This window comes from Macrosteles quadrilineatus, unplaced genomic scaffold, assembly GCF_028750875.1.
Source record: "Macrosteles quadrilineatus isolate MER2022 unplaced genomic scaffold, UCM_ALF_1.0 Scaffold_9__3_contigs__length_116548681, whole genome shotgun sequence".
NCBI lineage: Eukaryota > Metazoa > Arthropoda > Insecta > Hemiptera > Cicadellidae > Macrosteles > Macrosteles quadrilineatus.
The window spans coordinates 37590732-37604993 of record NW_026542602.1 but is presented as its reverse complement, the minus strand read 5'-3'; the positions used below and the strand labels follow the sequence as shown (position 1 = coordinate 37604993).

The 14262-nt window shown below is 36.1% G+C and overlaps 1 protein-coding gene across 1 annotated transcript in view; it reads left to right on the top strand.

Annotated features, from left to right (window-relative positions):
- The first annotated feature begins 558 nt into the window (after nt 1-558).
- The window catches only part of LOC129002608 (proline-rich protein 36-like), a 31058-nt gene continuing 17354 nt past the window's right edge, over nt 559-14262 (top strand). Inside the window, exon 1 of the mRNA XM_054430542.1 lies at nt 559-671. Coding sequence (XP_054286517.1) covers nt 585-671 — 87 coding nt within the window. The 5' untranslated portion in view covers nt 559-584. The remainder of the gene's footprint in view (nt 672-14262) is intronic.

Here is a 14262-nt window from a genome sequence, read left to right as displayed (position 1 = left end):
AATTATCGTTTATTGCTTTGGTCTCCATAGTCAATAGTTATACTTACTTTCTTTTGAGATTATCATAAAAGAATCTCCAACTTAGTTAGATCATAGATTTTGGGTTATCCACACTACATTTGTATAGCTATTCCAATAACCAGCAAAATTTTATATGCGCCTTCGAAATCCGCCGAAGTCACTTAAAGGTTGCCAAATGAAAACACAGTCTAATTTCAAAAAATCCCCAAGTCTCACGAACGATAATAGTGACCTACGGAATCCGAAGGGGAGCCTCTTAAAGATTACCGGAGTATGTCCAACGAAGTTAAATCCTTGTGAGATACCACTAGTTAATGTTTTTATTATTTTGTATTACGTACTATAATATAATCATAACCTATGTAACCTCCCTAGAAGGCGAACCTCTCGAGGGTTACCGAAGAATCTCCAGCTCTGACACGACTTCTGACTTCAAAGATCGGCCGTGGACGGCTACCGTGGATGAAAGTACCAGGTACCACGGTGCATGCTGGGAGGGGGGAAGGGAAGATACCCGACTCTCTCGTCCGTCGTCCACACTCCGCTGTGAACCGCGGACGAGGATGGAAAAGCAACAGGATAGCATCTCTACCGTCGGGGTGGGAAAGGAGTACCCTCCCAGCGAGGCCTACTCTTCGGAGCCTCCCCCGGTGAGTAGATCTAGTGTTTTGTGTTGTTGAATTTTACCCTCTGGATTGCATTTATTGAACTATTTAGTATTAGGTTAGATGGATTGGTATGTAAAAGATATCTTGTCTAGAAGCGGTGAGCCAATTCTGCAAGGAGTCGATGATAGTAGCAGCTGTAGATATAGTCGGCTAGTATATTTAGTAGGCAGAGTAGACCTAATTTTTCTGTTAATAGATTCTCTGCACATCCAATCAACGGGTAAATTAATTATTCTATTAGGCGTATTTAATGTGAATGTAACTTTTATTATTTATCATTCCAGGCGATGTATCTTTTGCAGTAGCCAAAATATAAACCGTACAAAAATGCCTTATGAAACCGTCAATCACGTTTTAAGGGGGTTCGACCAAAGTTTTAGTTCTATCATATCAAGAGCTTTAATTGAGGTTTATTGTAATATTCGTTTAGCTATTTACTTTATAATAAAAACAGGACTCTCTTCTAAGAGGCACTATTTTAGTGAAACCATCTTGCAAAAATTAAATATTCGATTTATAACTTTTGTATTTTTAAGTACATAGTCACCCTCCTTTATTATATTTATACAAACTTACTTATTACCTTACTCAATCCCGAATGTTTAGGACATTTATAGAGAATTATAAAAAACCCTAACAAGAAGATGCAAGAACTGTATGATCATTTATTTGTTGGAGCAGTACATATAAAATTAAATCTTTCAAGCTTAACAAAGCCTACCTTCAGGTAGGATGAAAGTGTAGGCAGTGAGGTCGATTGTTGTTTTGTGGGAGTGATTAATTAATTGTAGTATTCTAAATAAAGGACCCCGGATACTTTAATTGTGCCACTCCTTGTTTATAATTTGACAAAGCGTGTTTGGTGAAGAATATTAAAGCTCTTAGCACTTGAAGAACAATTAAGAAAATAAGAAATTTTAATTAAATATAATTTATAATAATATTGTCAACTGTTGTACGAAATGTAATATCTATGCGACCATGAAATGGGCATCTCGTTCCTGTACGAGTTGTAACTATTTTTAGAATTTATAACACTTTGATTGAAACCCCGATAGAATGATGAGCTGTAAAAAAAGGCGTGTGTGTGCGTGTGTGTGTGTGTGTGTGTGTGTGTGTGTGTGTGTGTGTGTGATAAAACGGATTTTCTTCTTTAAAAACACCATCTTTTAACTATGCAGAGTTAAATAGTGACTTGTCGTATAGCAAGTCCTCATCAACTGAAGTAGTTTTAAAAGCTAATATAGAAATCAAACCACTACTAAAATACTTGATGATACACTTAGTAAACTATGAGCTAAATACTAGCATAGATAAAACTACTAGCTTCAGCTGACCCATGTATATTTCTTCTTTTATATTAAAAATCAAACGATATTCAGTAAAAAAAAACTTCGAAAGTAATCAATCTTTTTAAAAAATAATCCACAATTGAGTAAATTTTTTGGCTATAATGTTGGCATGTACTTTCATAAAATAAAAACTTTAAGACTTTAGACCACTTCCTTAGGTTCTAAAAAACCTTCCCGTTTAAAACATTCCAATTTTAAAATTTGCCCAAACAAATTCTATTGTATTCTTGACATATAATCAATTAGTCGTTGTTCTGGTTCGCTCCGTTTGCCATATAATAGTGTTCACTGTTTCTGACTTATTTTTTGTACCTGCTATACACAAGTTTTTGAGATTTAGAGTGGCTATACACTCAGCCTTGTACAGGGGAAGTAGGCAAGGTAAACAAAGCTAGCTTCCCACCCATACCCGTCGGAAACATCGCCTTCACATTCGGACAAAAATAGCTTCTACAAGGACGTCCCTTAAATACACTGTTTTACCTGGAAATTGTATGTTGTGACAGGGCCCATAACATGGTACATCCGTCGGGCGATGGTCTAAGATTCGAACACAGAGTCATATAGATAACAATTTCCCTTAACACTGGAAGGTCAAACACTGTACAGGGTACAACATTTTATCAGTACAGTTCACCTTTGTACTGTACCGGCTCACTCCTTGCTTTGCTGTTAACGATTCACGCACGGGCGCTTAGTCTATGTGGACGGGCAAATGCAAGGTTAAAAGAGGCCACCAACCTCTTTTTAAAAAAAAAAAAAAAAAAAAAAAAAAAAAAAAAACAAACGCCAAGTAAAGAATCGCTAGTGTGGTTTAACGACACTTGGAGGGAGGGGATGATTTGACTTTGTTTTTAAGACTGATATTTAAAAAATTCGTTTATGATTAGTTAATTTTGTAATTTTTCAATAAGAACTTGTACAAACCACATAGTCTAGTTATCAGAATTTTCAATATCATGGTTATATACACGTTTGTAATATACGCTCAATATTTGTTATAGCATTGTAGCGCGAAAATTTGAAACGTGTACACATTTCCAATTAGCCGTTTTGGTTTAAATATCAAACTCAATGATGCAAGTAAACATAAAATTTTCAATGAAGAATTTCTCTAAATGTTCTGAACGATTTTAAATAAACCGTTGAATTTGCGAGATAAACAGTGAGCTGAAATAGTAGTTCGAGATCTCAACCACATTTAACGATTTAAATCATTTAAATCATTCGAGAACTAGTGCATTTCAGAATGTATGCCGAAGGGAAATGGATTGAACGAGAAGAAGAACATCCTTGTTTGGCATTATAGTATTTGTAAGTTTCCCAAAATACATTCTTGCTAACACTTTCTTTAATTCAAAGCAAGGGAATTCCTGTTTCTTGATCTGATAAATCCAACACATTGGCTGAGACTACAGTTACACAGTTCCTGATTTAGTATCGAGTGTTAGAAAATGGCTACTGACTAGGAAACATATCTCTGCGTTTTAAAATATTTAATAGTTTTCTTATTTTTCTCCAATTAAGTTTTCATTACATTTTTTGGATCAAGTATACTTGGATAAAGTCAGTAATTCTCTATAAAGTCAGGCTCTCTATTTCTTATGGAGCATTTTGAACTGCCAAGAATCTATATATAAAATAGTGGCTATTTTTTAGTAGTAGCTTATCACAACACGAAATACAACTAATTCGCTTCGTTTCCTCGTGCCATCAAAAGTTAAATCAGGAACTCACGAATTTGCTTGCAATATTGAAGAAGAACAGAGGAGGACGCGCTTCGATGACTTTTACCTATTGTTTACTCCTTTTGGACGGACTATTGTTTTAAATTGATAGGTTTTAAATGCACTTAGGTTGACAATGAGGTGGGTGGCGTTGTAAGATGTTGAACAGCTCATTAAATTAAACGTGTAGTGCGTCAGTGTAAACGTTTTATGTTACTTTAAATGTTAAAACAATTATTGAACTATTTATTGATTACTTAGAAAGAAAAAAAGTACACTACGTAACATAATTATTTGTTTATTCATAACAAAGAATCAAACACAAATTTTCGTAAACGTTTTATAAAAAAAAACAAAAAAAAATTCCACTTCTCGATTACTTTTTTGTACCTCGTTTGACAGTTTTATCGTTCGAATGGTTTTTTATTAATATTTGTGTCATATAACTTACTAATTAACTTCCAGTAATTGATGTTTGATCAACAGTAATTGATTTCATTGAATCAAACCTCAAACTCAAACGTGTCCTCAAACACGTCATGGTAACAAAACAACTGTAAAAACAAACGTGTGAACGTAAACATCGCGAAGACCTTCTATTATGATTTGGTGCTACCGGTGCTACAGCTTCTCCGGTAAGCCGGGACTGCAGCGTTGAAACTTTTGTCTCGCCACGGCCTTGTAGTCGATGATTTATTAGGCTAGGGCCACACTTGGCGACTTTGACGCGGCGACAAAGTCGCGGCGTCAATGAGTGAAAGTGCGTAGCATTAAATTAAATGGAGGCGGCCACACTAAGCGACTCGCGACCAGCGACCACCGGCGACAGAAAAATAAACGCGACCGGGAGCGTTTTTCGGTCGCGGCGACAAATACGCTCCCCATGTTATCTTATGGCACCGGCCATACTAGGCGACAAGTCGCTCGTTCACACCCCCTTTGCTGCTCTATTTTCATATCTATATTATTTAGTTTTGGACTGGCATGGAAAATATACTTTTAAAATACAAATATTTTCATCGACAAAATAAGTTAGTGTTGGCATATTTACATGTGTCCTCTAGCATATATGAGATTTTACTCGTCTAGTATAACAGGAAACTAAAACCTCGTGTATTTTTCAAATGTCGTGCGTTCAATGTCAGCCACATAAAAAAAAAATACTACAAAAAGTTACAATATCAAAAACGCCATCCATAAACAATGATGTTTCAGGTAATTCGCTCCATACCTGTGGTTTCTCATCCTTTTAGCGAATTTTCCAAATAGAGAATAAATTATTACGGTTTGCATGGTAGGACCTAAGCCCGGGACCGACTTATTTTTCGTTTTGAGGTCCTCAGAGGCAAAAACTCCCTCCGTTAAAATTCATATATATATAAGTACATATGTATCTATATACATATGCAGTGTATATATTTTATATTTATATAGGTCTATGTGCCCCTTAGGGCGATAACTTAAGCAAAATTGATAAGATTTTAATGGTATTTGGCACAAATGTTAAAACCAACGTTAATTCAAACGGGTTCGCAAATTAGAATGATCAGACTATGAGAATGGGGGTTTTCGGGGCTTTAGTGGGGTATAACATTAGTTCTTTCTTATTTTTGACCCTAAAACATAAATTTCACAATTCCCTTCCAAAAATGCCTTATAATGCCCGTTTTTATGGAGAATAAACTGTTGTAGTTTGCTTGTTTATAGATATATTTTAATAACATTTTGCAATATTGTTAATTTCGTGCTAAGCTATCAAAATTTTAATTAACAAGCACACCTCATTTGGTTACCTTATCTGTACCAACAAACCTAAGCATAAATTTAAATTCATCTTATATAAATTGGAAATAAATCCGACAAGTTTAGGTGAATATTTTAGTGGAAATCTAGCCAAACAAATGTAAATTCAATTAGTCTGCAGAATTTTTGCGGCGGGGGTATTTAGATATACAAGAGATTGCAACATCAAGCATTAAACAGTGATCTGACGATTTAGACGTCCACATTGGTTTTAGAAACACAATTTAACACTTCTATTTAGTAAAAATTGTATTCCTTTGTTGCAGGTAAATGGTTAAAAACTATTACGTGACCTAGTACGAAATATAAAGAGGCACCGGTGCACGTACGAAAATACTTTAACTATATGATTCGATTCGTAAGATTCGCTTGAATTGTATGATACTGCAAATAATAGTAAAAAGCATTGAATGCAATTAAGAATGTATTCTAAGATCATCCAAAAACATACATAAACAGTCATAGATCCTTATTTATTTCCATAATCAATGACGCGATTTTAAAATTACAATACAACATCTCGAAACTCTATTTTTACTGGTATGGTATAAAGTAAACTGAAAGGTTGAAATTGTCGCCTATTGTGGCCACCCCCAACTACTTTGTCGTCGCGACAAAGTCGCGCGAAAAAAAGTCGCCGCGTCAAAGTCGCCAAGTGTGGCCCTAGCCAGACTGAATATATAATAAAATTCCCTCTAATATTATTTTTGATTCTTATTGATCATCTGATGATTTTGAAGTATTCTGTCTGGTTTAGGTCAGTGTGTTTTGTGTTTCCATTCGTTTTACAAATTTTTACGACCAAACAGAATAATTTATTTTTAAACTGTCACTTATGTATCGGCATAATTACCAGAACGTAATCGTGTATATTGTAAAATTCAATCTAAAATAGGAATAATACATTTCATCATAACGAGCCTAATAAAGTAAATCAATTTGTCGTATGGTCGCTATTTCAGAAGTAAAAGTATTTAAAAAAGTATTTGTGGCCCACATCAAAACAAACATCAAATTTTCCAATTGCGTCTGATGTCTATTTATTTGCAGAGTCTAAATTTAAAGACTAGAGTCACTGTTTTGAAATGAATGTTCTTCAATGCAATTGAAAAAATCTTTAATGACATGGTCAAGCCACGGACATGGTGGGGTCTACGAGACTTTATCAATACGACGAGAACTCTACTTGCGGTATCCAGAAATTCAAAAGGGCAAGGTTCTAAAAATTCAAGTGAAAACATTCAACAAGCTCAAGTCCAATCCACCAAATTTTGCAATAGGATGCGAATTCTACTTATACAGTAGTAGTGAAATCCAATAACCAAAGACGGTATGAAGAAGATACGATCCTCGAATGTAACAAACAAATCAACGACAAGCTCAAGTCCTATCTATCATCAGTTGCACAACTCGGTTCCACTACGAGACCATTATTAATCAGCTGGGAATGATTCACTGAGACAAAGACCACTGAAGTGTTTATTCCCACAGACCACGCAACAATGGTTTATACTGTAATAACTGACATTGGAGAGAACAGAAGTGGAAAGTGACAGTGACAGAGAGTGTTTGAACATAAATGTGGAGGAGCTTAGGGAATCCTTGAGTCGGAAGTATGGAAGAGGACTTCTTGGGATTAAAACGATGAAAATAACTACGTGTACAACTTGATGGGTAATTTGAAGCGCAAGTAGAAAACTAGGAACATTTCAATACAAGCTTTTATAATATTTTGAATGTTTAAGCAACTGAAATGAAAACCAAGTGCTTAAGTTTGACCATTTTATGATGGATTGGCCATGGATCGTTAAAACCATTACATAAAAGTTTTATTGAATTTTAATAGGGTATGGCGAGCCGGCGGTTTCATGGTGAAATACAGCCTTTTATCTTTTACCTAAGTTTAATCCGACCCTTTTTATGGCTGTAGTTAAACGCCCTTTCTATACAATTCCCCTCTTATCGTCATCTTAAAATAGCAAAGACTTGATTTAATATCATGTCCCTAAAGATCTTTCTTGAACCATTTAGGTTTTTTTTACAGAAAGTAGACCACTAATACTATTGGAAAATTTGATTCCTGCTTAGATTTGTGTTTCCTGTTGGCTTCGACTGAGTGTGCTGACAAATAAATGTTTTTATTTTCCTAATTAATTTAACCACTTCAATTGATTTTCCATACTAAATGAACCACGAATGCGACAACTGCAAATAATCACATCACTAAAAAAGTAGCGTTGGGAATATATATATATAATGGTACAATTTGTTGGCGAAATTACTTATGTAAGAGACCACTTCGTGTAACTCCCTGCGGGGTTCTACGTGATACCTACGCCGGGACGTGTTCGTGGTGACACTACGCTGGAGATCTCCCAGCTGTTTTCCCGTCAACCACTTTCCCAGCTGACGGAAGAGTTCATAGAAAGTCCTCAATCACAATCGTAAAGTTTTTGTGCATCTGAGTTACTGCTGAAACAAAAAGATGTGGACCGTTCGAGGACTTATAGTTGAACTGAGATTTTACAACGCTATATAGGCTTGGCAAGAAATATTACAGGCAATATTTAACTTGGTAAGAAATTTCGAGGGTAGTAAAATTCTGGGAGATATAGAAGTGGTAACTCATTGGTAGCTACTTGGGATACTAAGCCAGACATTGTGGTTCCGAACCTGGTCTTATCGCTGTAGTCACTAAACGATCATTTGACTTCTGCAACGATACTTCGTTTGGAAAAAATGCTAACTATGTTCTGCAATAGTTATCCTGGATGATTTGTAAGACACTCTTTCCCACCAAGCTTATGGAAAGCAATTCTTATGAGGAATGTCAAATACTTCACACATGCTACTGTAAGCTATATTCCCTGACACTAATTTCTTTCAAATCCCCTTTCAATGCGTTATAATACAAATCGTGATTATTTATGTTCCCTATTGACTTAATGAATGACTCCTTGGCACCTTGGGTGTTCATCAGATACTAAGCCTCTCACTGCAGTCGGACAATAACGTTCCAAGGTCTATGGAGAAATAACGGGCATGTCGTGACTTCACAAGGCTACTGCACAGAACAGGAAACACATTCAAGATAAGTATCTTGATCATACAAAGATAGAACCAATGTCATCTTTGAACTGTTTGAAAACACAAGTAAGGTGAAAGAAATCGTAATCGTAAAGTGCTTTGCTTTTGAGTTGAACCGACTGGTAATTCTCGTAACCAGGAATCGTTCACAATTTGACTCAACGTGATAATGACTCATCCGGGACCTGTTGCACTTGAATTTCAAGAGTTGCATCAACTACTGGCTTAAAACATCACATCTTATGAGGTTTCCGCATATCCTAATCCATGCAGTAAAGAAAGAAAAAGATGGTAGATGCAGAAGGGGGATAATGGAAAGATGCAAAAGAGAAAAGAGAAATAGTAAGCTGATTGCTAAGAAATTACGAACTTACCTTTACTGATAAACGTATCACAACGGTTGATTAGCTCTTATTGGATGACATTGAAATTACATCCTCCATCAGCAATTATCAATTATCAATTATCAATTATTTAAGATGGGGACGCCACTATGTGGCAGGTAGGCTATTTGCAACGGTGGAATTAATACCTCCATCAAGTACTCAACCAAAACCTCAAGCTGACCCAGCTACTAAAGCATCGTTTGGGTGGAGCTCATGAGGTGATTTTGACAAAACATTGGAAACCAAGGAAGAGGAGTAGGTATAGCCTACTGCTATATCAATTCTGTGCTAAGCCAAGTTTCTATTTTGAGTTGTCAAAGAATTACCGTCAGCCGATGTGAACCTTATGGAGCTTATGTAAAAAGATAAGACGTTTAAAAATTAAGTGTTAGAAAGAAAAGTACAAACTACTGAGACAAATATTTTTTAAGCTTTATGAAAAGTTATTTAATTAAGCCCCAATAGGACATAGGCATTCTGCTACTCAACATCGAGTGGCACAGAAGTTGCAGAAATTTTGAACAGGGAACTATACAGTTGAACAGTTGATATGAAATACATCAAATTTGCCTAAATATGATTGTTCTATAGCTTGGATAAATAATGACATGAGGTTTGCCAAAGTCAGAAGTTTATGTTTTCAACGCTTTGTTTCGCAAAAAAGCTAAATTGAATGAAACTAGGATGCAAACCCACGAGCTCATAGTCGTGCAACTGATTGAACAAAAATCCACAAAAATATTTCACGAATATCATTGACCACCAAAGTACAAAAACATCTGTCACAACATTGTTTTATCCATCTGTATGTCTAAATGTTTAGATTTAACAGTCAGGCTACCTTTCGACAACTAAAGAGACAGCTAAACCCCGCTGTGACTAGACAACAACAAAGTGTAAAAGTATGAAATCTGAGAGCCGTAGAGCCGAATAAACGGCTGGCCCACGCACGTGTCTACCAACCGAGGCATTTACCATTGTTTCCTAACAGACCGTAAAAGAGAAAGCCATACATCTGAGAGCCAGCTTGAGTCATTTCAATAATCCTTTAATAGCTCGTGAACGATGATGTACGATGGGGGTTTCGAAATCAATTCTTACTTATTGAAAGCAAACTACAAGTTTCATGACTTGTGTCACTTAGAACTCAGTTATCTTTGATGGATTTCACTTTCCTTCTTTGATTGTTGATGAATGTCACTGATCTACTCTCACTCAACGTTAGCTGTCCCTAGACTTGTTTTCACTGAATATTTGATTGTTCTGTTTATGACTGCAATGCTTTTATCAATTGAAAATTTTGCAATCAACTGCATTGGATAATTTAAATATTCCCAGCGATCTATTCGTTATCCTCATTTCTTGTTTGTTTTATATCCGATTACGTTTAAGTGGCTAATATTAACGCGAAGATTTTTTATTTATTTTAGTATAAATACTCACCGTTATAAATACTCTGCATCAATGTGTCTATTTACTTTTTGTGACTTATTGGCTGTTTTAATGTCCTATTTGTTTGAACCCCTGGATATATTGGCAACCTAAGTTGTGTAAGTTGTGGTCTTCTTATTTTGGTTGTTCAATCAACGTGGTTGTTGCTAAAGTACTTATCTCCTTAAACTGTTTTAACTCTTCAGCTCTGGTTGGTGCTTCTTTTGATTCTGTTTGAACCTTTAAAGGTTCTGTGTTTTAAAGGTTTGTAGATTTTCAGTTATTTTAAAATTAAAAATTTATTAACTCCTTCAATGGTTTTACCTCTTCGGCAGTAGTTTCCAATAACCTCTGCTGATGCTGATTATGTTGTACATTTTTCTTACGTCGTGATGTAATAACTATTAGGAATTTTCCTAATTCTTTTGCCTCTTAAGACATTTACTCATAGTTTTTGCTCTTCCTACTTACCTCAGTATATTTCACCACCACACTTGTGGTTGTCGCCCACCGGTCGTTTCTTCCTTGTGGTCGTAGCTACAAGGCTTTCGCTGGTACTGAGGTCGTATCGCTCTCTCTGTGACGTCACCGCTGTAGACCGATCAGTGCCTAATTACCTCTCATTTCACACCTTAGCGGGAGAGAGCGCGGGTGTACAGCGGCCATTTTGTAAAGTAGCTTTGTTTACGTTCGTGCATCCATAATGAGGTATCAGTGCTTCCTACCACTCATGTCACTTAGATGCGGTTGCACTTTGAGCTGTCATCGTCATTAGTTTTTATAACATAGTGTATGGACTAATGTTCAATTTACCATCGTTATACGGTTGTATATATGGTGAAACAGAAAGTGGTAATCATGCCAAGTCACATAATTAGATGAATGTAAAAGTCCCGGTTTTTGCCATAGGTCTATTTTACACTCACATTCTTCTATACGCAAAAAGTTGGACATTTTTGACAACAATGGTGTCGTCAAACTACACCATGGTTTATTCTCTCTTCTTTGCCCAACACAGGGTTCACAAACTTTTGGGTTTTAACAGATGCATATCTAGCACAAAGTAAAGCACGTGTTTTATTGTAAGTAGCTAACTAAAAACGCAACCCGGCTTTGCGGAACCTGGTTAAGTCACGCAGAGCAATTAATAACTGCAACAGCTGTTTAACTTGTCAGCAGGTAGCAAATTAAATCAGCTGATGCTAAAGAGCGACCGGTCAAGGTTGCTGGTTACATCATTGACCAGTTCCCGTCTCTTCAGTACGTCACCGAACAAGACAAACTGAGACTCGAGTGCCGAAAATCCTAACGAACCTCTTTGTCAAACAAATAAACCTCTTTGGGCAGTTTAACGCCGGAAATTCGTTTTGAATATGCACTAAGTGGTGCCTTCACAAAGTGAAGTTAACTGTTGAAGGTTACGTGGAAGGGGTTTTTGCAACTAAAGATTGTTTATGACATGCGGATATTAAAATAAATGGGACACGTTAAAAAGTAATTTATTTTACAGATTTGTTTACTTAGTTTTGTATATCTAGAGATTTTACCAAGAAAATCTCTAGGTTATGATTTGAAAAAGTCAGTTCCTAAACCCCCTTGGGCCTAGAGTTTGTAGAAGAACTTCTCTTGTACTTACTTGATAATCCTAACTAACGAAGCTCTATTTTGCATCTTACATAATCATTTACCTTTGGTAATACAGCTTATTTGACAGCAGGGATATAACCATTATTGGAGTAAAGCACAACATTTTTATCAGCTGATTATTGATAAATGTTACAGATAGCTATAGAACTGAACTGGAGACAAAAACAGCTGTTACAATTGATATCAGAACCAATTTAACGTTTTTTATGTATCCCAAAAAGGCATCGCAAAAGGCTCCTTGAAAATAATTAGCTGAGTTTACATGAAAAATCCATCAATTAAATATTATATCAATCAAAATACTTATTTTACCCCAATGCTAAAGCAACATCGTACGAGAAATGAAACTATGTTAATAATTTAAGTTTTAGTAACTGAATGCGATTTAGGATGTCAAACACTTAAACATTACAGACCGATTTCCCTACCAAACAACTAGGACTGGTTATGTGTGCAATTTCACGGCATGGAGTAGCTGCTGGTTCCAGTAGTGCTAGGAAAGCGTAAAATTCTCTTGATAACCGTACAGAAAACATACGTGTGCTGAAAGGGCATCGAGAGCGTAATGAATAATGGCTTATAACTGTCAGATTTGAACAACCATTGCATGTGATATTTCTAATGCAAGTGATTAACGTGATCTAAAATTCTTACATCTACGTTTATAAGGAACTTCAACATTGATGATGCTAAAAGGATTGTGTATAGCTTAACGACAAAGGAAATGGTTGATTTGGAAAGAATTTAAGAAGAACGCTCTAGCCTGATTTTATAAGCTAGTCATATTTGATATCTTCTTCCATTGCTTTGTTATGGTTATTGTTCAATTACCAATCATCAATCATTGTGATGAGGACGCCACTTAGGTGCTTATTCAAACCCAAATATGAGCGAAAGATGTGTGTAGAATGGTGTGAGATGATCCAAGGCCCCACTGGATGATCTGTGTAGCTTTGTTAATTAATAAGATCAGCTGCTTCATTAGCCAGGATCATTGTATTTAAAGCCCAATGATCAGGAACAGCTGGATCCAGTTTCGAACCATGAAAAAGCTACTGACCTTTCTCAGGATAAAATCGGTGACCTTTTGATTGTCAAATGAGTAATATAACCACTCGGATATCCAGTACACAGCCAGTCTCAGTGGATAAATTTATCCTGTGTTCTACTCATAACATAGTATATGATTATGCACAATTGTCAACAGTTAAGAGCTAATTTAAATTTTTGTTCTTGCAACGTGTTAAGGTGAGTAAATATTTCATTATCTAAAATAATCGTAGTAATGAGACAAATGCTGAAGTTAATACATATACGGTTATTGCCAACGTTTCACTCCAACATTTTATACCTTGACGTTTGTGTTTCATGATTCCAATTGGTTTTGAAATATTCGTAAACCGTCTATACTAGTCTAAGTGCAAATTGGCTCTGGAAAATCCTAAACAATCTTAAGCAATACATCACTCAATAAAAACGATAAAGGCGCAAAATTAAGGTACACTTTTTGGAAAATTTCCATAGGTAAGAACCACTTTCACAGAAAAACCACTATTTCAATTCAGGACATGTACTGTATTTGTCAGTGGTTGGAAGATTTTGTCAAGGTCAGACCCTGGGATCAATGATCGAATGAAGGATGAAGCAAGCCATCAGCCATGGCTGGACTTGTGTTGGGAAACTGCAGTGAAAGGCAGCTGCGAGGATGCGTTTACCTTGCATCATGTCGGAGTGGAGCGGGTACACAACCTCTAACTGGGCCGGGCCTCTCTCCCCTCTCACCGGTGTACGTTTTTTGTTCAAAATTTCACTTTGGATATTATTTACTGAATAAATTGACCCATCAACTTTGTCAGCAACAAAAAATAAGGAATAAAATAGAATTTAAGACACGCATTCAGTAACTGATGGCTCACACAACTACATGTTTTTTAATTAAAAAAATTGTGACACCTGGTCCATACAGATGGTATGTCTATTTCAGTATCCAATAGTCAATACGTGTAGATTACATGTTTCTGGTCGAGTTTTCGACCACTGGACGACCACTAGTTGGGTATTAATACACGGTCTTGACTAAAGTTACAGCTGATTTTAGTCAGCTAAAGCTGCGTGGGGCATCTTGTTCCTTCTTCCATCC